Source organism: Ochlerotatus camptorhynchus, unplaced genomic scaffold (genome assembly GCF_037179485.1).
Source record: "Ochlerotatus camptorhynchus isolate MF236.1 unplaced genomic scaffold, CSIRO-AGI_Acam_v1.1 ptg000036l, whole genome shotgun sequence".
Taxonomy (NCBI): domain Eukaryota; kingdom Metazoa; phylum Arthropoda; class Insecta; order Diptera; family Culicidae; genus Ochlerotatus; species Ochlerotatus camptorhynchus.
This window is the reverse complement of record NW_027040527.1, coordinates 736016-760579: the sequence shown is the minus strand read 5'-3', so window position 1 is coordinate 760579 and position 24564 is coordinate 736016. Positions and strand designations below refer to the sequence as shown.

At 40.9% G+C, this 24564-nt stretch overlaps 2 protein-coding genes across 4 annotated transcripts in view; both read right to left on the bottom strand.

The window, feature by feature from the left end:
• The window catches only part of LOC135710228 (thioester-containing protein 1 allele S3-like), a 47707-nt gene extending 23591 nt beyond the window's left edge, over positions 1–24116 (bottom strand). For 2 of the 3 annotated variants that reach the window (XM_065232747.1, XM_065232763.1), the window contains exons 1-3: positions 14255–14452; positions 503–686; positions 63–425 (exon numbers count right to left, since the gene is read on the bottom strand). In XM_065232747.1, the coding sequence (XP_065088819.1) occupies positions 63–425; positions 503–686; positions 14255–14343 (636 nt within the window). In that variant the 5' untranslated portion in view covers positions 14344–14452. Of the gene's footprint in view, positions 1–62; positions 426–502; positions 687–14254; positions 14453–23720 lie in introns of those variants that run through there. The other variant, XM_065232755.1, reaches the window with a different exon arrangement.
• On the bottom strand, positions 9781–23727 carry LOC135710560 (uncharacterized protein K02A2.6-like). The gene is made up of 2 exons (XM_065233176.1): positions 21123–23727; positions 9781–11642 (listed from the first exon to the last, which is right to left on the bottom strand). The coding sequence occupies exon 2, from the start codon at positions 10999–11001 to the stop codon at positions 9781–9783; it is 1221 nt and encodes a 406-aa protein (XP_065089248.1). The 5' UTR covers positions 11002–11642; positions 21123–23727.
• Positions 24117–24564: the final 448 nt, after the last annotated feature.

The following is a 24564-nucleotide window of genomic DNA, read 5'->3' as shown; positions in this document are numbered from 1 at the left end:
TAATAAAAGAAGGAACGATACAGCTTCGAATCGTAACGCTTTCCAAATCAGGGCATACTTACATCATTCGTAGCCTTCACTGTCAACTTCCATTTTCCCAACGGCGGTGAGGAGGATAACTGTACAGCTGATTCAAACACGCCATTGTACAATCTAGCAAAAGGCCACTTTCTAATGGAAATTCCTTCGAAATCATCCAATGATATAGCAACTGTTTTAATACTCGTCACAGGCCTAGTGTCGGCGTCAACTACCACGACCCGAAATTTCAACATATCTCCCGGGTTGTACACCGGTTTGTCAGTTTGAAGAAAAACGGACATCGTTTTAGGCTCATATTCAAGTTCCACACGCTGCTCGAAACTAAAGCTATTCTCCATGCTCTTAATGATCACCTCGTAGTCACCTTTCGAGATGCTTCCAACCTGTAAAACGTAAGAAGAGAGAAGTAACGATATTAAATCAGTTAACCGGACCTGATGAAAGTCGGACAGAATCTTACATTAAATTCGACTTGTTTAACAGTTCGTCTGCTGAGTGTCAAGGGTTTGTTTGAGCGTAATTCTTTGGGTTCTCCGACTTTCTCGAGAACTGCTTGCAGCCGTACATTCCGGTTGAGAGTGTTGCTTAATACTATCGTGTAGTTACTGTTCGGCCGAATTTTCTTTGGACCGATTATGGACAATCTGTAATGAGCATTGTTATTTGATTCATGAATGTGATTAAACAGTGTGCACAAATAAGGGGTGGTCCAGATACCACGTACCTGACGTTTTGCGACCTAAAAAGTTAAAATGGCTATCATATCGCCAGTTCTCAACGGATATTCATGAAACAAGTTTCAATCCATTTAGGAATTTGTTCTATCTAGGCGGGTGCCACTCACCGACGGACATCGATTGCCATGCATTGACGGCAATCGAATGTGCAGGATGGCAGCTTCCACACCAGCGTAGGATATCGCACCCATTCAACGACACATGGGCCGGGACCAACGGATTTACTTCCCTTCCGAAGGAAGACGTGACCAGAGATGTTTATGCCTCAGAATGAGCTCGGCTGGAATTGAACCTAGACCCATTGGGGTGAGGAAGCAGTCACGCTTTCCACTACGCCACCGGCGCTGGCATTTTATGTATGTGTGAGGGCAAATTTTGATTTCATTTTGAATATATCAAAATGTAGGGGGGTAAGTACCCACTTTTTGTACCCTACCCACTACATTCTTAAATGGGGGGAGAGGTAGCTCATCGATTCTTCCGGTTCGCCTCCTAGCACCGTGCTATAAGGTACCAGGCGATAACCAGGGTAGTTGATCGATAGCTCGATGACGTCATTTCGTTGGCGTCTGCAATGGGAAATTCTCATAGCAGGCGTTGACGATGGGACGTTGTCGAGTTGTTGAATAGCAACTATCGTGGTAACTCACCGATTACCTGTCGATCTGCCAAATTTGGAAAGACGTCTGCATTGAATTGTCTCATATAATAATATTCCGCCCACTATATCACAAGAAATTGCGAGTAGCTGAGTGGAATGGAGATAAGTTAAGCATTGGGTACAGGACCAAGTCTCCCCTGGTTGGTGCCAAAAGATGAGCGCAATAGAATCATCAAGTTGCTTTAAGGCACGGAATGAGACTATTGCATGGCTGGGTAGTCAAAGTCTTCCATTCGTTAGTCATTTCAGGTGGATTAGAACAGGTTTAGGTTTAGGGTGGGCGTTGGCCAGATTTGGATTTTTCAGATGTAATCCTGGATAGGACCCTGTCATTGAACGTCGCGTGAAAGTGGAACTTAATGAAGGCCTAAGTACTTTTTCGTAGTTTTTAGTTTTCGGATTTGAAAGATCGTCGGTTACAGTCCCTCCCCATGGACATGGAGGTTGACGATACTGAAGCAAAGGGTTATGTTTAATTTCTTTATATTTGCAACGATGATGATTTCCTATAGTGACACATATCACCTTCTTAATGCTTCAGTATGCCTCAAACGATTAATTCTTGGTTGTTAATAGAACTTCCTTGATGAAATGAGCTGCTTCATGCAGACTGAGCAATTCTGATTATAGTATCAGATTTGTTCTGTATACGGAGGAACTGGGAGGGCTTATTAGAAACTTCTCACCAATAAAGTAATGATTTTCTAGTAAATTTTGCATTTAATTATATTAATACTTTATTTTTAGCATACGATACAAAAGTGCTCGTTTTTGTGTAAAATAATCAATATTTATTTTGTAATTACGTTTAAAAGTTTTTTTTTGTGATCTGAAAATTTTCCTAGTTTGGTTAGAAGTTTCGAAGCTAACGCATGTCCGCAGGCCTAATAGAAAGATAGGCAGAAAAAGTGATTTTCGGAGTTTTATTCGTTAGGTGTTGTAGTGGAGATTTGTGTTGTTGGATGCAGGAGGAGATTGGAGGGCGGGAGTTTGACGCATAGAGCCTGCCAATTTCGCTTTCAGAATGTCGCAGTCAGCGGTTTTATGATTCGTGAGCGCTCGCGATTCGTAGAACCGTTGATTGTGACTGCAAGTGGATTTGACAGGTGAGTCGGACGTTTGCTTTTTGGCCTATTCTTGTGTCTAACATGTGCAGAGTATCATTATAGGGTCTAATGGTTTTGAGATTCCTGGTTGCATGAAATATATTTGTGAGAATATCTTTTTGAGATTTTAGTAGTCACGTTTTGTTTGTAGTTTATATTTTATTTCTTTCATGTAATTATCGTAAATAATAGTTATTCAATAATAGATAGTTCATCCATATATTCGGACTTTGACGCGAAGCGCTGTGGATTATGAGATGCTTGATGACCCTGGAGGGATCGATTTTGCTTACTGAGCAAAAAATCATGGATTTAATGTCAAGCTCTTCCACAGCACAATAAATCGCCACCATCATTTGTATATTTGATATTGAACATTAATCTTGGAAACTATTTGCATATCAAGCGAAAACGTAGTCCTGTATTGTCGCGAAGCGTTATGGTTCTGAGATGCTCGATGACCCTGGAGGGATCGTTTTTGCTTACTGAGCAGAAAATCATGGGTTTAATCCCAAGCTCTCCGTCATGACTCTTAAAATTCATGATCACTAAACAAAATGAATATGTTCTTTCGATAGCCGGCTATCGATAGATTAAATAAACAACAAATAAACAATACATACTTTTGGTTGCATCGCCAACTTGAGGTGAATCCTAACCGAATACCCTACCCAACCCTCCAACTCCGTAGCACTTATGAGGGTGTCGCTAAGTCGGTGGCCTCTCGTTAAGTAAGTACTACATCAACATTTCCTTCCCTATCCCTAGTTATGGTAAAGATGGGCGTGGCCGGGAATAGCGACAGTCATGCTTCTGTTACTCTTGTTTTGATTGGAACCAATGTTTACTCCCCAGCATTATTCCTGAAAGTAGTCTTACTGAGAATTTCAGAAGAGACGTGAGTGTCGCTAGTATCCAATCTACGAAGTATATCATAACAACGCTAACGCTAACGCTAACCCACTACATTCTTAAATGTAAAAACTAGAACCACAGACAAACAGACTTAACTCTTTGAAAAAGTTTATCTTGATAACATAGTATCTCAAAACATAGGACAATTTTTCAATCTCATAGGCATATTAAGAGATGACGGGGGGGGGGGGGGTCGCCCCCCTCACTCATATTAATGGAAGTATTGAAGCTTTAGTAACTTCGGTGTTTCTGATCTTGTCAAGTTGGAATGTTCAGATGTATTCAAAAACATGTGCACCATTTAATAGGCGTAGATAGATATGGGGGGCTTACTGTATGCTTTCCGGCCCTCACTTATATCAATGAAAGTAAAGATAAAGACTAAAATAACTTCGGAGTTCCCATCTCTCGATTTGTTCGGATGGGTTATTCAAAAACATTTGCTCAATCTCATAAGAGCAGAGCTGTAAGCTCTGTAAAGTGAGTACTCCCATTCTCTTCCCTACTCTTTTGGTGCAATATACAATGTGAGATATATTCACACAAATTTCATTGAATTGTAATGATTATATTTCATTTTAATATATTCTACGATTTCTCAGGGTACTCTTTTCGATGCTGTTTTTATCCCTTGAAGCAAATATTGCTGTTGAACTAGGTCTCGGGTGGATTTCTTGATAAGTCAGAAATTAGCTTCACCCCTCATTCAGCCATATCGTTGACAACCATCAAGAAAGCAACTCGTTGTATCGCATTGAAATAAGCTGTATCATTACTCCACTCGTTCGCCGGTTTTTGCATGAAGCCGGTCGAAATTTCAAAAAGGAATCAGCACTGTTAGAAGCAGGGTTGCTTCCACTCACTTGCTATGAAAAAATGTTTTTCCGAATTATAAAATCGATAGATGCTATTATGATATTTTGTACTTGTAAGTTAAAAGGGGAGGTTAAAAAGTATGTATTTGACACATGAAACCTGTCAATTTTGCTTTCCGAGTGTTACAATCAGCGAATTTATGATTCGTGAGCGTTCAGCGCTCGCGAGTCGTAAAATCGCTGATTGTGACTATCTGAAAGCGAATTTGACAGGTTTTATGTGTCAAATACTAGCCTTTCAACCTCTTCCTGTATCTAAAACGCTGTCCAGACTGGAGAGTTATAACATGTTATAACGGTTGTCAAATAATTGCAACACAGAAACCACCATCAAGATAGCGCTATAACATGTTATAACTCTGTAGTCTGAACGTACTATAACAAGTAGAAAATATAATTACAACATCTAATGATGCCAAAATTCTGAAAATCATTTTTTTTTTATAGCAAGTGAGAGGAAGCAAGCCTGGTTAGAAGTGACGTTTGTCTTGGGAGCCCAACTGAAACTTAGCCCACTTAAAGTTAGCCCAACACGCGGAATCCGACTGTACCTGTGTCTTGGACGAAACTGGTGAAGACAGTTTTCGTTTTCTCTAGTTGTTGGTTCTTGAAGTACGACTACTTCTGTGTTTTCTATATGCAGGTGACCCGAAAGGCAGTTTAATATTTCAAATAAAACTTTTGTAGAGAAATTTAAAATTTTCCAACTGCTAATAATTCATACAACATCTCCTCACTAACAAATGGACGGACAAGTGGATATTAAATATTTACACTACCACAATTTTCGTTTTAAAAACTGCATATGGTAAGCACTCCCCCCCCTCCCCCGCTCTCTAACAACGCTTATGAGATTGAGCAAATGCCTTTGAATAATTCATCCTGAACATACCAAATCGATAAGATAAGAAACTCCGAAGTTATTTCATTTTGAAACTATTGGTATGAGTAAGGGGGATGGGGTATAACCCCCCCCCCCCCCTCTCCAACTACACATTTGAGATAAAGCAATTATTTTTGAATGAATGATTCATCTGAACATACCAAATCGGTAAGATAAGCAACTCCAATATTATTTCAGTTTGGAATCTGACTCCCACTGGTACACCGCCGTACACCACAGAAACAGGGATTTTAACTTTTTTTTAGATACATTCTAGCACCGTACTTCATTTGGAAAAGTTGTTAGGCACTTCCTGGACTATACTTGTACATACTTAGTTCATGCAAAGTTGTGGTCTATAGCGATAAAAATGCAAAAAAGTTGGTTTTCCCATACTAATTTCCATACAAATTTCAAACGCAATGCGGAAAACCGAGTTACAACCAATCGTTCCCAAATTTTGCACAGTTGTTTGGGACTCCAAATGGAACCAAAAAAGGGTTGTTCTCGATTGGTGAGGTAAAGTTTACGTTTTTCCATATAACGATGACCCACTCTAATGTATATGTAGAATGTACATAAACGTCAAAGCGATCCGATGACAGCGCTGTGGAACAATGAAGAGTTACGTCTGTTTGTCTGTGCTAGTAACATTTTCCGAGTAGTACACTTTTGTGACGAAAAGTTATAGCAACTTGTTTGTGACAGAAATAAGTTGTGTAGATGTTTTTATTGACAGTTGTTTCATCAAAAGCCGCTGAAGAAATGGTAGCAATTTTACCTTATTTAGTAACTTAGGTCGAAAAACGTCAGGCTTTCAAGCGATTCTATGAAAATGTGTCTGAGAAAATCTACATTGTAAACCACCCAACAACTTGCAGCTTAATTTCGCGTTCAAACTTAAAACATGCCCAACAAATATTCTTTCTGAAATGATTCGCAACTCTTCAACGAGATGGTACTTGGATTTCTTCCAAAACAGATCAAATCACTTTTCATTTTATTTGCTTAAACTCGTATCTACACAGATAAAAATCCTGAATTTAAATTGTGATGTAAACATTCATTCACGTAGACTTGTATTTCATTTCACGCAACCGAACAACATGCAAACAATGTTGTTTACAAAGATGGGCTTTTGTATACAATATTTGCTACATTGCATGAAATGTGTCAGAACTTTACATGATATATAATGTAAACGTATATGATATGTGACGCTCCATTTATGTGCATCATATTGAACAGAAATTAACACTACTTGTTCGAACTGTGCAGATAACCATAAGTCGTGAACAAACTCTACAAGGAACGATATTAAGTTTCCGTTCACCCACACAGTAAAAATAATTGAAAATTAAAGACGACGTAATTTGTAATGTATCGTAATAAATAGTTACGTAATGCTTAATCTAATACAACTTTCCATTTAAACAAACTTAAATAACAATATTATTAATAATATCTTAAAAATCTGTCCATTATCGTTTAATTTTACAGTTGCAATTTAAATTTCATTCTTACGACACATAATTTTACGCTACACATTAAGTTTTCAGTTATACACGCTATAAATTTACATGCATTCAACGTAAAAATACATCACCGTGCTGTGCTCGGCGTTACCTGAAAAGTATCGCGGCAGCCATTATCATTGATGCGTGTTGAGCGTAAGTGTCAAAAAAATATGAAAAGTGAAAATGCAGTGTATTTTTCTTTTTTTAAATCAGCTGTGTGAGAACATTTCAAGCTTCTCGGAACATATTCGGGTACACCGAAAGATAAAATGTTTGGTCGAAAATAGTGAAGCAGTGTTTAAGTGTTTATAAACCTTTCCGAAAACATCTGAGACAGCGACATTAAGGCTGTGAACCATTTGCCGAGTTAAATTTAACTCGTGGTTAAAAGTGACATTTCGAAAGTTATTTCTTATGTTCGAAAATCCCCGTGCTGTCGATCGACCGGTTTTCGAGCCATGGTCGTCAAAATTTAACTTCTTGTCTGTCAGAAATAACCATGCTCGGATAGCAGGGTTAATCGATAACTTTTCATCTGTCAAATTTTAACCAAAAGTTAAAAAAATTCGCCAAATGGTTCAGAGCCTAAGAAGCAACGCACGCCCCTCTGCGAAAGTGTCCATTTGTTACATTTAATTAAACGGAAATTTACAGGTTTTGTTTGAACTGTGCAGGGAAAAAGTGCCGTGCGCAAAGTTGAGTATTACAAACTACGCACCCAAGCAACACATAAGTTGTATGACAGTTTATATACCCTTTGAATGACTGGTTTTGGTTGTAAAGATATTTCCATGAATATGTGCTACTTGCGCAACAGTATATTGGAAGAGGTGAGTGTTGAGACAACTTGTTACCCTTTGTTGAGGAAGCGTAATTATGAAATTTTATGAAACGTCGTAAGAGGCAAAAAACTGAAGAAGTGTAGGAAAAGAAAAACTATGAAAATGCCGATCTGACCCTTACGGAAGGTGTAGTATGTATGTGTATTAGACTGATGCAAAATTTGAAATATTCGCTCCACAGTGCAGGTCCTGATTAGCCTCCCAAAATTTAAACTCATTTGGTTAGAAACTGACTTGGCACAAACTATTCGAAGTTTATATGGAAATTACTATGATTGAACGATCGCACTTCGGAAACATTGGTGGGTGCCGGAATAGAGGTGATGGCTTGAAGCTTCTCTGGATCCGGACGGATGCCGTTTCGATCGACAATATGCCCCAAATATCTAATTTCGATTTGGATGAAATGGCACTTTTCCAGCTTGACATGGAACCCATTTTCCCCTAGACGTTGTACACACTTAGATTTTTTCGCCGAGATGGGCACCACCGAGCAGCTCGGCATTTTGTTTTGCTGAATCTCAGTGAAAAACTTGCCGATATTCAGCTAACAAACGGGAATTTTGCCGAGATCTCAGCTAACAAACATATTTTTTGCTGAATTTCCAGCAAAATAAAATGCCGAGCGGCTCGGTGGTGCCCATCTCGGCAAAAAAATCTAAGTGTGTAGTAGCTTGTCTAGTGACGCCTTGTGTTCCTCCCAGGTTCTTCCGAAGATGATAGCGTCGTCGAGAAACGACCGAACACCAGGAATGTCGGCTATCATGCTTTCAACCAGTCTTTGGAATGTTCCAGGCGCTGACTTCACCCCTGGAGCGAGCCGGTTGAATTGGAAGAGGCCTCGATGCGTGTTTATGGTGAGGAGCTTCTTCGATTCTTCATCTACTTCCACTTGCAGGTATGCATCGGAAAGGTCGATGATGCTGAATATGGTGCTTTCGTTGAGCTGTGCGAAGATCTCCTCCGGGTAAGTAGAGGATAGTGGTTTGCTTCAAGCGCTTCATTGAGTCCCGTGGAGTAGTCCGCACAGATGCGAACTTTACCATTCGGCTTGCGTACTGCTACAATCGGAGCGGCCCACTCTGAGAAATCGATCGGCGTGATGATTCCCAGAGACTGAAGACGTGTTAATTCTGCATCCACCAGCGGAATCGTGTTGAACGGAACTGGTCACTTCGAACAGAAAACTGGTTTGGCGTTAGGTTTGAGGAATAACTTTACCTTGGTTTTCTTGCAGTGGCCCAGCGAGTCGTCGAAAACCGCCCGATGCTCGGCTTGCAGCTGTGCTCTAGCTTCGGCGAAACATGGTCTAGATACAGCAGAAACTTGATAGCAGAGAGTATCGAACGGAACCGACCACAGGTTGAACATGTCGATCCAATCAATACCCATTACGTTGAGATCTGGTGATGACGTTACGAAACACTGACCACTAGAGTGATGCAAAATTTGAAATTTTCGCTCCACAAACTTAAACGATTCCAAATCGGATCCTGACTAACCTCTCAAAATTTGAACCCATTTGGTGAGAAACTGAGATGGCACAAACCATTTGAAGTTTGTATGGGAATTACTATGGTAAAACCAAGATTTTTGTTCATGTCTATCTAATAATTCACCATATCAGTCTGCTTCAAGAGCTTTCAATTTTACTAGTAGGAAATTTTCCCAGCTACAACTTTGCTGAAGACTACTTTTTGATTAAATGCAAGGATCGAAAGTTATTAATGGTTCAATGCACTGATGTCTTATGATCATGCTCAATCAACTGCTCAGCAGGCAACATTGATGTTTCTGGGGCGTTGAATAGAACACAAAAATTATGGTTACTATGTCACACTGCAAAATACAGTGTTGCCTACAGAGCAGCTGCTTGATCATGTCATAAGTTTACCAATCTCTTAAATAATTAATAACTATTTCCTGTCTCATTTTACAAACAAACGAACTTCAGCAAAGTTGTAGCTGAGAAATTTTCTATAAGAATAGCTATCGAGCTGTTTTGCAGCTCAATATGGAAAAAGACTAGAGGGCAATGAACAAAAAGTTGAGATTTCCCATAGTAATATACATGTAAACTTCAAATGGTTTGTGCGAAGTCTGTTTCTAACCAAATGAGTTGTAACTTTTGGAGCGTGATTAGCCTCCCGATTTGAAACCATTTAAGCACTGTGGAGCTTAAAAGTAAAATTTTGCATCAGTCTACTGACCACGCTTGACCATGTCATTGAGGACTGCTTCACAATGGAATTCTCCGATGAGAGCGAGTGGTCCACCAGATGCGTTGGAGGCTTCGATCGAAGATGGAGTTAGCTTTGATCGTCTCAGTTGCTGCCAAGTTTTCTTGGAAATCACCGTGATATCACTTGCAGAATCCAGTTGTAGCGAAGTCATAACACCATTGATGTTAAGGGCCACATACTTGCGTTTCCGGTTGCTGTTTGCGATGTGCTTCACGAAAATTCCCTTGGCTTGAGATCTGGAACCTGCCTTCTTCTGGAACTGCTTCTTCTCTCGAGGTTGAGTTGAAGAGTCGCTTGAAGACTTCTTGATGCAGCTACAGTAGCCTTCTTTATGACCGATGCGGTTACATACCTTGCAGAGATGATCAGAAAATGGACAGTCACGGACGTAGAGCATCTGACCACACTGCCAGCATGGAGTACGAGGAGTGGACTTGCTTTCCGTTTTCAGTGGACGATGCTGGTTTCCGGGTTTCTTCTCCGAAATGCTATTGACCGAATTCTTCGAACTTGGTGGATGTTCGATCATCGTAGTGTCCGACTTGATGTTGACGAGCCGCTGAAACTCATCGATCAGAGTTTGAATTGTCACCGGAGCATCAGCCGTTTCACCTTCAATCCGGGATAGAAGCCTTGCTCGAATGTTCGCGTAGCGTGGTGCTTTGAGAACACAGACGAAAATCAAGCACTTGAAGTGATCAATCTTCAAATTCTGGAACTCGAACTCTTCACATGCCCTGTTAACTTTTCCGCCATAGGTGATTATGTCGTCGGTCTCGGACTTGAGTAGCTGCATGCACTGGTAGCGTTTGTGGAATACGGAGGTCTGTCTGCCGAAGATCTTTGTGAGTGTCTTGACGGTATCGGCAAACGTGACGTCCTTTGGTAGTTTCGGAAGGATGTAGTTGACGTAGCGACTGTGAGAGGACGTGTCCAACTTCCGGAGCAGAAGCCTAACTTTTGCTGCGTCGTCCAGACTTCGTGCGTTGCTTTCAAACAAATCCGAGTAACGGGCAAACCATTTAACGAATGTGGTGCCGTTCTCCGGATCGAAGCAGAACTCGCTGATGTTCGTCGACAAGGATTCCAAAACTTGCTCTGGGTTCGTTGCTTGTGAAACGGCCAACCGCTGGAGAAGCTGCAAAATTGCTGCTTGGAGTTCTTCGTTTGTCGCCGCCATCCTTCCTCGGTTCGATTCTGGAATTTCTTGAACTTGTGAGCCTCCAGAAAAATCCTCGTCGCCAACTGAAGTGTTCTTCTCAAAGAATAAAGAAAGTTTGAGTGCTTCTAACTATACGTTTATTCGGGTTGACATCTACACTTTGAATCACTAATTTTTCCATCTCGGTCGCAGCTGTGGGTTGCTGCGATTACTTGAATGGAACATCGTGATTACTTGGATGGAACAGTAACATTAGGTCGTTCGCAATGCTGTTGTATTTTATATGGACTGTTTCAATTTGAAACTAGAACAGAAACGCACCTCTCGCAATGCTGAGTTGCAGTTTCATTATTCGAGCACTATTTTGCACCAGATTTGCAACTGCTCGACTATTCTGTTTTATTTCTGAGCGAGTTTGAAACACGAATGGAACTCTGTTTCAAATTTCTTTGGATGTGTTGAAGATGTTTCGAAGAGCTCCACAAAAAAAAACGGAGAACTTCATAGAGAACAGTAAAGTTTATGGAACTTGATGATTACAAACATGTTTTAGAACTGTGCGTTGCGCTGATCGTGTTGCAGTTTTATTTTTGACAGTTTCAAATTATAGAATTGACGAGTAGTTTAAAACAATTTTGAAACTCAGCATTGCGAACGGCCTTAGTACTCAGTACGAAAACAAGATCGACGGTAAAAAAAAAAACTTGATGAACCAATACACGAAAAATCAGTACGTATTGTGAATATTTAAGATGAGTTGATTGTATACAAGTTTAACCCGGGCCCTAATTTAATTACACACAATTAGTGGTTCCTTGAAGGGAGCGTAAGGATTTGAGGTGGGCGGAGCACACATAGTAAACAGCACTAAATCTAATATGACAGCACTGCATGAGATGCCATCCATTCTTCATTTAAATGTTGGTACCAGTGCGTAGATTTATCATTGAAATATTTCTCGCGACATTATTGTTGTTACAAAATTATTGTTGACATCGTCACTGGATGTTGTTTGTTTGTGATCGTCACTGGATGAATTGATCCTCACATAATCCTTCGTAAAAACTCATTTACTCATTTTTCGTCAATGACAAAGATTCGCCTGGTTAAGTGTAATTTCGTGCATTCCGTGTCTTATTATTGTAATCCAGTTAAGGATGTAGATGCTTGTTCACGTTAACGGCTCTTTGGATTTATTTTGCTCAATTAATCACATTTTCGAGTAGTTTTGAGACGACCTTCTACTAACGATTTGAAGAAAATGGAACAACAAATTCCAGATTTTTCCAGCTTAGCATAAATAAGACCCTATTTTCTAGTGGTTCTAAAAGATTAATTCAAAATATTGTTCCACGGCAAAGTTCGAGTGCTAGGAAACGTAATTTTAAACTGCTCGAATTATGTGATGCATTCATATAATTTCGTTACGAACCTAATAACAAAAACTGCACATGTTTGTCACTGAAAATTGACAAATAAATCCTTTATCAATATCGCCGTGTCGAGATTATGCAGCACTGGTTGGTTCTCATTTCAATCCAGAAAGCACTGAATCTTCGAATACACATACTCTGTCTTTATAACAAATCCATCAATCATGATGTTTCACACTCATCCACCAGGATCAGCCCGGCATTTTCAGAGTTTTCCTTTTCCTACGCATCACATGTTTACAAAATTTCTTAAAGTTGCATTTGTACGCGTAACACTACCAAGCACCCACTCACTCCTCCTCATCAAAGTGTAGCAAACTGTAACACTTGTCTTTATTCCCCCCTCCCGCTTTTGCGTTACGTATTTTTTTAACAGACATAAGAGCTATTGGTTTTTTCTTTAGATCGACAAAATGTCCTTTTGCAATTTTTCCTGATAACCACTATAAAATATGACCATTAGGGTGGTTCAAAATATCTATTTTGCTCCACCACCAAGCTCAACCGATGTCAAATCAGGTCCTGATAATTCTCCTAAAAATTTAGCTCATTTGAATGCGAACTCATATTACACTGGCCCTTTAAAAGTTGTATGGAAAAAAAGAGAACTTCTTGTTATCATTGTTCTAGCCCTTCGCTGTAATGAGCTACGGAAAAGTGAGCTAACTGTACGAATGTAAAATTTTCCCAACTGAACTCCCCTTTTTGATGGAACGTCAGGATAATTAGATATTAATTTATTAAGAAGATGATATTTTTCTGACATGCACCATCAACTGCTCAGCAAGCAACAATAGTGTACTTGGCGCAAATCATAGGACAAATAATCCAGACTACTATGTCATAAGTGTAAGATGCATTGTTGCCCTGAGAGCAGTCGATTAATCATATCAGAAAGTTATCGGCTTCGAAATTAATTAATAACTTATTACCTTGAAGTCTAATCAAAAAGTGGTCTAGTAGCTGATAAATTTCCCATAAGAACAAATAGCGAACTTTTCCCATAATACTTCTCATATAAACTTCAAACGACCAGTGCAGTATGGGTTCGCATCCATATGAACTAAAATTTTGAGGAAATTATCGGAACCTGGCTTCGAATCGATTGAGCATGTTGGAGCAAAATCGGTAGTTTGAACCACCCTAATGACCATTGACTGGCCAGTTCCCATAGGAGGTTCGCACACAGTCTTATCTGAAAATGGCCTTGTTTGCGGAGGCCATCGTTTAAATGCCGTTAATGTTCGGTGAAATAATCTCAAATATAGCAATTGTAATTATCATGCGGATTATGATAGTAATTACGTTCTAAACTTTGATTCAATTCCTCCCGAAAACTGATCCACACTGGTTCAACAGTTAATGTACCGTTTCATCTTATCAGTCCATTTAAATAATTATCAGTTAATCGATGTCATATAGTCCAGAATGCTATTCACAGCTTCTTCCTTCCATCAAACAGCTAATGTCTTCGTTTTTAACACATTAAATTGCAACCGGTTCAACGAGAATACCTTAACCTTAATCATTATTTTCAGCCTAAACACGACATTTCATAGACATTGGTTTAATTAATCTTTCAACAGCGAACACCCGGTTTCATTTTCTGAATCACAGCTCTTTGTGTTATTGCAAGTATCATTTCTTCATTCATAATCAATGCGCACTTTTTTTTAAATATTTTCAAAAGCAAAAATCCCATTTCTCTTTCCGCGCACCATCTTCAAGCTCGCTTCTTCAGTTCATATAGCATTATCACCTACTCGGGGATTCTCTGAAGCAGGGAATCCCCGAGCAGTGCATCTTAACGTGGGCCATATCAAAACACACTAACTGACCCTTGACTCTGGGTAAGCTCGATTAGCAATCCACAGCACAGTACGAACTGAAAGATCCACATGCTGCTCCTCGCTGGCTGCATCATCATGCTGCCTTCTTCCGAACGCGCACTCTTTCTTCTTCTTCAAGACACAAACTGACACTGCTGAATCGCTTTCAGGGGGTTTGCTGATTTGCGTCCGCTCTGCGCGATGATCACCACCGAACTGATCGGTCCGTGTTTCTGCGGAAAGCTATTTTATTCTGGAGTCTTATCAACGTTCAGTTTCTTTGCAGATTCTTCCCGTATTTATACACTCTGTGTATTGGCAAGCAAAAATGTATTTCATAAGTCGAACCAGTTAAAAATGCATTTAAAGTGCGACAATGTACATATTACTTTTTTAAACATTTCGACAATTTTGACAGGTTGTTTTAGTTAATGGTCTTTCATTTAGTGAGCGTTTAGCGTACAGCATTCCCTCATAGTTGAACTGATTTTCTGTAATAGCTAGTTTATGGTTGACACTAAACCTAGAAATATCGGTGGGTAGACGGTACCACCCACCACAAATATGGAGAGAATGCTGTATTTGTTCTCCGTAAGGTGCGGAAGACAGAAACTTTCTAGATGGCCAGGATCTCAAGATTTAGCATAAGCAGGAAATACACATGCACACTAGCACCGCGTAGTGAAGAACTTTGCCAAAGACCGTGGCCAAGATCTCAAATATATAGCTTATACACAAATTCACTAGTACACCAACGCCACGTAGTGAATGAAGTTTCTACTAATCTGCCCACCATCCGAAAAGTCTTGTTTACCTTAACAACTTTACCGAAGACAAAAACTTCTATATAGCCAGGATCTCAAGGGGTTACATAGAATATGTAAAATCAACCAAAAAATCGATATTTCAAACATGGTCGGATTTGATTCGTTTTAGAAAACACGTGTTAGAATTAGTATTAGTAAACACGTATTTGCATGAGTAAACACGTGTTGGAACCAATTAAGCCAAATCTCATATTCTAAGTCGACTCCGAGGTCGACTCCATGCAGGGCCCAACAAAGTCGCTTTCAATCGAAAATCGTTAAGCGATGACGAAGCTGTCAACCATCACTTTCAATTGAAAGTCATTCTGTCTTCTCCTCGAGCAGATCCCCTTCAACATCAACAAAACCACTTTCGATCAGTTTTTGACGTAGGACTACGTCTTTGATTTCTATATGGGGGTACACTTTGTGAAAACCGAAAATGGAACATGTAACAAATTAAGAAAGATTTTGAACGTTAATAACTCAGCTGTCCCTGGTTCAATTTCAATAATTTTATCACCAATCGATCAGAAATATGGCTACGCATCGATAACAATGCTTTCGAATGTTGATTTTCAACAAGAAATTATTGAAAAACTGGTAAATGTCCACCATTGTCCAAAAGCGTCGAATTAACTAACAAATCCACCAATTGCCTACATGCATATGCTGCTTCCCCAGCACAGTCGTCAGAGAGTAGTAAGTAGACGAAACAAGTCGAAGTGGCATTCGCCTCCGATCCTCGGGCGCGTGCGAATAGGGAGGATGGAATTGCGTAATATTTTGCACACTCATCGCCATATTCAGAACCAAACGATAATTCTTCGAGATAACCACCATCCGTCGTCTAGCTCGCCGTGGCGGTGTCTGACGTATCTCCGGTCTGATCTACGAGGCGTGCTGAAGGTGTTCCTAAAAAATGAGATCTGTGATGGTGTCACCTACACTAAACACGCCAAGCGTAAGCGGCCATGGATGTCATCTACGTTCTGAAGTGACAGAGACGCACTCTGTTTGGTTTCGGAGGTTGAATCATCACCAACTTTGGCAACAAAACGGCTCTTTTCAGGGCCACCAAACTTATTACAGTAAAGAGTAGGAATAGAATTCATCTGCCTGTTTGTCCATATTCAGAACCAACGACCACACAAAATGCTCATGTAATCAAACTGGAAGCAGGGGTACAAATTATTTTGATCAACCTTGATCAACTTTGAATCGCCACGGCCGGATATTTTCGATGGAAGAAGCAACAATGTAGCATCTTATTCGATGAAGACGACAGGAAACATTTGTGAAGCCGAGTTATTTACGAAAGAGAGTGTCGATGAAGAGAATCGATCAATCTAGATAGGACCTATTGAAAAAAGACGCGAGATTTGTTTTCCGTACTGAGATTGGACCCAGGCCTGCTGGGGTGAGAGGTTATCACTCTAACCACCGGCGCCGATATCTTTCAAGGTGATATCACGGCGAATGAGATCGTCCCAAATTTGAGTTTAGTTATCTCAGAAATAAGAAATAAAGTGCAGGAACTCAGCGATGAGTAAATTTGCCTCATGTTTTCCCAGGTTTTTCCAGGATTTTCCAGGGAAAAATTCCCGAATTTGAGAAAAGTAAAGATTGGATTCACTCAGTCTATTGGTACTACTCCGAGACTGAATATAATTTTCGTCAATTTCCTCATTTTCTGGCAGATTTTTTAGGTTTTCCACAGGAAACCATGAGACAAATTTACTCATCGCTGAGTTCCTGCACTTTTGGCGATTATGAGTTAACTAAACTCAAATTTGGGTCGTTCTCATTCGCCGTGTATGCAAAAGGAAAAGAGCCAGTCTCGCTACTTGATAGCAAACTACTCATAATGGGAGGAGTCTTTGTAGCCTTTATACCACTTGGTTGCACATCATTCTGCTTTAACCTGAAAAGATATAAAAGAGCGCTGCTGTATGGCATTAGCTCAACGACCAGTGGATTCTCTGCTTGATCGTCAAGCAGTTCAGTTCGGTGTTAGCTCGCTCTCTCGAGTTGTTTGAAAAGTTCGTGGCGATAGTGTTCGCGCTCTCTTTCGCGGTTTGTCGTGCGTGTGTGTGTGCCCCGAAATGGGGAAGCATCGGTTGCGAAGCCCGGCGAAGGTCCAGAACCCCGGTGACAGCAAACCTGTCCTACCTCGAACAGGTTTGCTGTTCTCCCCATGGATGGGAATATCCAGCCAGCTGTGTTGGAAAAACGCAGCAAGAAGAGAAAGAAGAATCGAGGCCAGTCCGATGTCACTGCGACGAACGCCAGCGACATCGGTGATTCCGGCGACGCCATCGGCAACGAAAATTCTGCCGGCCCGAGTGCGGCAAAAGTGAAGCTACCTCCATTGGTAGTGAAAAATGCCCATCTTAATGAGCTCATCGCAGATCTAGCGACGCTGGGCGTTAAAGCCGAATACAAGTTGGGCAGAGTCGGCTCCAAGGTGGTGCTCCGTACCAAAGCGGAGTATGACTTGGTCGTCGCCCACCTGAGGACTTCCAAGGTGGAATTCTTCACCCACGACATTCCCGGTGAGAAGCCATTCAAGGTCGTCATTAGGGGCCTACCAAACTTCGACCCGAAATTTATCGAAGCTGAAATCAGAGACCGGTACAAGCTGGCCCCAAGTGCCGTCTATCGGATGACAAGGAAGGACGAAAATGTGAAGGCGTATCCGGATAGTCTTTTCCTGGTACACTTCCAGAAGGGAACGGTGACGCTCAACGCGCTGAAGGCCATCCGCTCCATCAATTCCATCATCGTCCGCTGGGAGCCATACCGTGGCGGCCATCGTGATGTGACTCAGTGCCAACGGTGTCTGAACTTTGGTCACGGCACCCGCAACTGCAACATTAAACCACGCTGTGGCAATTGCGCTCAAGACCACGCCACTTCCGACTGCCCTGCGGATGGAGCCGTGGCGTTAAAATGCGCTAACTGTGGTGGTGCTCACCAAGATTCCGACATACAGTGCTCCAAACGCGAGGACTTCAAACGCATACGAAAACAGGCGGCAACTAACAACCAATCAGGACGCAAGAAGGACAAAGTCCCGGCATTTCGGACGGAGGATTTCCCGCCTCTTCGTGCTCCTCAGCAAAGGCAAGAGAATTCGCGGGTGCATTCCGCTCAAGCAACTTCTGGTGATTCTGCTGGCCAAAGCTCTCCATCCCCCCTGGATTCTGGAGACAACCACCAGCGCAAAACAACAACCCCGATCTGTTCTCAGCGGATGAACTGATGGAAATTTTCGTCAACATGTCCGGTGCTCTTCGTAAGTGCCGCAATAAATCCGAACAGATCCAAGTGCTCGGTAAGTTCATCATCCAGTATGGTGTCTAAACCGCTAACCATCGCTACCTGGAACGCTTGCTCTGTAAAAGCAAAACAGATTGAGCTTGCCGACTTCCTCCGTAAGCACAGCATCGACGTGGGCCTTCTAACCGAGACCCATCTAAAGTCCGGCGACAGCTTCTGGTTGCCTGACAACAACATTATCCGGCTTGATCGCACCAGCTCCATGGGGGGGGGGGGGGGGGGTTGATGATTCCCAGAGACTGAAGACGTGTTAATTCTGCATCCACCAGCGGAATCGTGTTGAACGGAACTGGTCACTTCGAACAGAAAACTGGTTTGGCGTTAGGTTTGAGGAATAACTTTACCTTGGTTTTCTTGCAGTGGCCCAGCGAGTCGTCGAAAACCGCCCGATGCTCGGCTTGCAGCTGTGCTCTAGCTTCGGCGAAACATGGTCTAGATACAGCAGAAACTTGATTGCAGAGAGTATCGAACGGAACCGACCACAGGTTGAACATGTCGATCCAATCAATACCCATTACGTTGAGATCTGGTGATGACGTTACGAAACACTGACCACTAGAGTGATGCAAAATTTGAAATTTTCGCTCCACAAACTTAAACGATTCCAAATCGGATCCTGACTAACCTCTCAAAATTTGAACCCATTTGGTGAGAAACTGAGATGGCACAAACCATTTGAAGTTTGTATGGGAATTACTATGGTAAAACCAAGATTTTTGTTCATGTCTATCTAATAATTCACCATATCAGTCTGCTTCAAGAGCTTTCAATTTTACTAGTAGGAAATTTTCCCAGCTACAACTTTGCTGAAGACTACTTTTTGATTAAATACAAGGATCGAAAGTTATTAATGGTTCAATGCACTGATGTCTTATGATCATGCTCAATCAACTGCTCAGTAGGCAACATTGGTGTTTCTGGGGCGTTGAATAGGACACAAAAATTATGGTTACTATGTCACACTACAAAATACAGTGTTGCCTACAGAGCAGCTGCTTGATCATGTCATAAGTTTACCAATCTCTTAAATAATTAATAACTATTTCCTGTCTCGTTTTACAAACAAACGAACTTCAGCAAAGTTGTAGCTGAGAAAGTTTTCTATAAGAATAGCTATCGAGCTGTTTTGCAGCTCAATATGGAAAAAGACTAGAAGGCAATGAACAAAAAGTTGAGATTTCCCATAGTAATATACATGTAAACTTCAAATGGTTTGTGCGAAGTCTGTTTCTAACCAAATGAATTGTAACCTTTGGAGGCTAATCACGACCCGATTTGAAACCATTTAAGCACTGTGGAGCGAAAAAGTCAAATTTTGCATCAGTCTACTGACCACGCTTGACCATGTCATTGAGGACTGCTTCACAATGGAATTCTCCGATGAGAGCGAGTGGTCCACCAGATGCGTTGGAGGCTTCGATCGAAAATGGAGTTAGCTTTGATCGTCTCAGTTGCTGCCAAGTTTTCTTGGAAATCACCGTGATATCACTTGCAGAATCCAGTTGTAGCGAAGTCATAACACCATTGATGTTAAGGGCCACATACTTGCGTTTCCGGTTGCTGTTTGCGATGTGCTTCACGAAAATTCCCTTGGCTTGAGATCTGGGACCGGCCTTCTTCTGGAACTGCTTCTTCTCTCGAGGTTGAGTTGAAGAGTCGCTTGAAGACTTCTTGATGCAGCTACAGTAGCCTTCTTTATGACCGATGCGGTTACATACCTTGCAGAGATGATCAGAAAATGGACAGTCACGGACGTAGAGCATCTGACCACACTGCCAGCATGGAGTACGAGGAGTGGACTTGCTTTCCGTTTTCAGTGGACGATGCTGGTTTCCGGGTTTCTTCTCCGAAATGCTATTGACCGAATTCTTCGAACTTGGTGGATGTTCGATCATCGTAGTGTCCGACTTGATGTTGACGAGCCGCTGAAACTCATCGATCAGAGTTTGAATTGTCACCGGAGCATCAGCCGTTTCACCTTCAATCCGGGATAGAAGCCTTGCTCGAATGTTCGCGTAGCGTGGTGCTTTGAGAACACAGACGAAAATCAAGCACTTGAAGTGATCAATCTTCAAATTCTGGAACTCGAACTCTTCACATGCCCTGTTGACTTTTCCGCCATAGGTGATTATGTCGTCGGTCTCGGACTTGAGTAGCTGCATGCACTGGTAGCGTTTGTGGAATACGGAGGTCTGTCTGCCGAAGATCTTTGTGAGTGTCTTGATGGTATCGGCAAACGTGACGTCCTTTGGTAGTTTCGGAAGGATGTAGTTGACGTAGCGACTGTGAGAGGACGTGTCCAACTTCCGGAGCAGAAGCCTAACTTTTGCTGCGTCGTCCAGACTTCGTGCGTTGCTTTCAAACAAATCCGAGTAACGGGCAAACCATTTAACGAATGTGGTGCCGTTCTCCGGATCGAAGCAGAACTCGCTGATGTTCGTCGACAAGGATTCCAAAACTTGCTCTGGGTTCGCTGCTTGTGGAACGGCCAACCGCTGGAGAAGCTGCAAAATTCGATTCTGGAATTTCTTGTGAGCCTCCAGAAAAATCCTCGTCGCCAACTGAAGTGTTCTTCTCAAAGAATAAAGAAAGTTTGAGTGCTTCTAACTATACGTTTATTCAGGTTGACATCTACACTTTGAATCACTAATTTTTCCATCTCGGTCGCAGCTGTAGGTTGCTGCGATTACTTGAATGGAACATCGTGATTACTTGGATGGAACAGTAACATTAGTACTCAGTACGAAAACAAGATCGACGGTAAAAAAAACTTGATGAACCAATACACGAAAAATCAGTAGGTATTGTGAATATTTAAGATGAGTTGATTGTATACAAGTTTAACCCGGGCCCTAATTTAATTACACACAATTAGTGGTTCCTTGAAGGGAGCGTAAGGATTTGAGGTGGGCGGAGCACACATAGTAAACAGCACTAAATCTAATATGACAGCACTGCATGAGATGCCATCCATTCTTCATTTAAATGTTGGTACCAGTGCGTAGATTTATCATTGAAATATTTCTCGCGACATTATTGTTGTTACAAAATTATTGTTGACATCGTCACTGGATGTTGTTTGTTTGTGATCGTCACTGGATGAATTGATCCTCACATAATCCTTCGTAAAAACTCATTTACTCATTTTTCGTCAATGACAAAGATTCGCCTGGTTAAGTGTAATTTCGTGCATTCCGTGTCTTATTATTGTAATCCAGTTAAGGATGTAGATGCTTGTTCACGTTAACGGCTCCTTCGATTTATTTTGCTCAATTAATCATATTTTCGAGTAGTTTTGAGACGACCTTCTACTAGCGATTTGAAGAAAATGGAACAACAAATTCCAGATTTTTCCAGCTTAGCATAAACAAGACCCTATTTTCTAGTGGTTCTAAAAGATTAATTCAAAATATTGTTCCACGGCAAAGTTCGAGTGCTAGGAAACGTAATTTTAAACTGCTCGAATTATGTGATGCATTCATATAATTTCGTTACGAACCTAATAACAAAAACTGCACATGTTTGTCACTGAAAATTGACAAATAAATCCTTTATCAATATCGCCGTGTCGAGATTATGCAGCACTGGTTGGTTCTCAGTTCAATCCAGAAAGCACTGAATCTTCGAATACACATACTTTGTCTTTATAACAAATCCATCAATGATGATGTTTCACACTCATCCACCATTTTCAGAGTTTTCCTTTTCCTACGCATCATATGTTTACAAAATTTCTTAAAGTTGCATTTGTACGCGTAACACCACCAAGCACCCACTCACTCCTCCTCATCAAAGTGTTGCAAACTGTAACACTTTTCTATATTCCCCCCTCCCGCTTTTGCGTTACGTATTTTTTTAACAGACATAAGAGCTATTGGTTTTTTCTTTAGATCGACAAAATGTCCTTTTGCAATTTTTCCTGATAACCGCTATAGAAGATGACCATTAGGGTGGTTCAAAATATCTATTTTGCTCCACCACCAAGCTCAATCGATTTCAAATCAGGTCCTGATAATTCTCCTAAAAAATTAGCTCATTTGAATGCGAACTCATACTACACTGGCCCTTTAAAGGTTGTATGGAAAAAGAGAAGTTCTTGTTATCATTGTTCTAGCCCTTCGCTGTAATGAGCTACGGAAAAGTAAGCTAACTGTACTAATGTGAAATTTTCCCAACTACAACTCCCCTTTTTGATGGAACGTCAGGATAATTAGATATTAATTTATTAAGAAGATGATATTTTTCTGACATGCACCATCAACTGCTCAGCAAGCAACATTAGTGTACTTGGCGCAAATCATAGGACAAATAATCCAGACTACTATGTCATAAGTGTAAGATGCATTGTTGCCCTGAGAGCAGTCGATTAATCATATCAGAAAGTTATCGGCTTCGAAATTATTTAATAACTTATTACCTTGAAGTCTAATCAAAAAGTGGTCTAGTAGCTGATACATTCCCCATAAGAAAAAATAGCAAACTTTTCCCATAATACTTCTCAAATAAACTTCAAACGATCAGTTCAGTATGGGTTCGCATCCATATGAACTAAAATTTTGAGGAAATTATCGGAATCTGGCTTCGAATCGATTGAGCATGTTGGAGCAAAATCGGTAGTTTGAACCACCCTAATGACCATTGACTGGCCAATTCCCATAGGAGGTTCGCACACAGTCTTATCTGAAAATGGCCTGAACCTTGTTTGCGGAGGCCATCGTTTAAACGCCGTTAATGTTCGGTGAAATAATCTCAAATATTGCAATTGTAATTATCATGCGGATTATGATAGTAATTACGTTGTAAACTTTGATTCAATTCCTCCCGAAAACTGCTCCACACTGTTTCAACAGTTAATGTACCGTTTCATCTTATCAGTCCATTTAAATAATTATCAGTTAATCGATGTCACATAGTCCAGAATGCTATTCACAGCTTCTTCCTTTCATCAAACAACTAATTTCTTTGTTTTTAACACATTAAATTGCAACCGGTTCAACGAGAATACCTTAACCTTAATCATTATTCTCACGCTAAACACGACATTTCATAGACATTTGTTTAATTAATCTTTCAACAGCGAACACCCGGTTTCATTTTCTGGATCACAGCTCTTTGTGTTATTGCAAGTATCATTTCTTCATTCATAATCAATGCGCACTTTTTTAAATATTTTCAAAAGCAAAAATCCCATTTCTCTTTCCGCGCACCATCTTCAAGCTCGCTTCTTCAGTTCATATAGCATTATCACCTACTCGGGGATTCTCTGAAGCAGGGAATCCCCGAGCAGTGCATCTTAACGTGGGCCATATCAAAACACACTAACTGACCCTTGACTCTGGGTAAGCTCGATTAGCAATCCACAGCACAGTAGGAACGGAAAGATCCACATGCTGCTCCTCGCTGGCGGCATCATCATGCTGCCTTCTTCCGAACGCGCACTCTTTCTTTCTTCTTCAAGACACAAACTGACACTGCTGAATCGCTTTCAGGGGGTTTGCTGATTTACGTCCGCTCTGCGCGATGATCACCACCGAACTGATCGGTCCGAGTTTCTGCGGAAAGCTATTTTATTCTGGAGTCTTATCAACGTTCAGTTTCTTTGCAGATTCTTCCCGTATTTATACACTCTGTGTATTGGCAAGCAAAAATGTATTTCATAAGTCGAACCAGTTAAAAATGCATTTTAAGTGCGACAATGTGCATGTTACTTTTTTATACATTTCGACAATTTTGACAGGTTGTTTTAGTTAACGGACATTCAGGTAATGGTCTTTCGATTAGCGAGCTTTTAGTTTATGGTTGACACTAAACCTAGAAACATCGGTATTATCGACCACAAATATGGAGAGAATGCTGTATTTGTTGTCCGTAAGGTGCCGAAGACAGAAACTTTCTAGATGGCCAGGATCTCAAGATTTAGCATAAACAGGAAATACACATGCACACTAGCACCGCGTAGTGAAGAACTTTGCCGAAGACTGATATTTCATATGTGGCCAAGATCTCAAATATATAGCTTATAAACAAATTCACTAGTACACTAACGCCACGTAGTGAATGAAGTTTCTACTAACCCACCATCCGAAAAGTCTTGTTTACCTGAACAACTTTACCGAAGACAAAAACTTTCTATATAGCCAGGATCTCAAGGGGTCACTTAGAATATGTAAA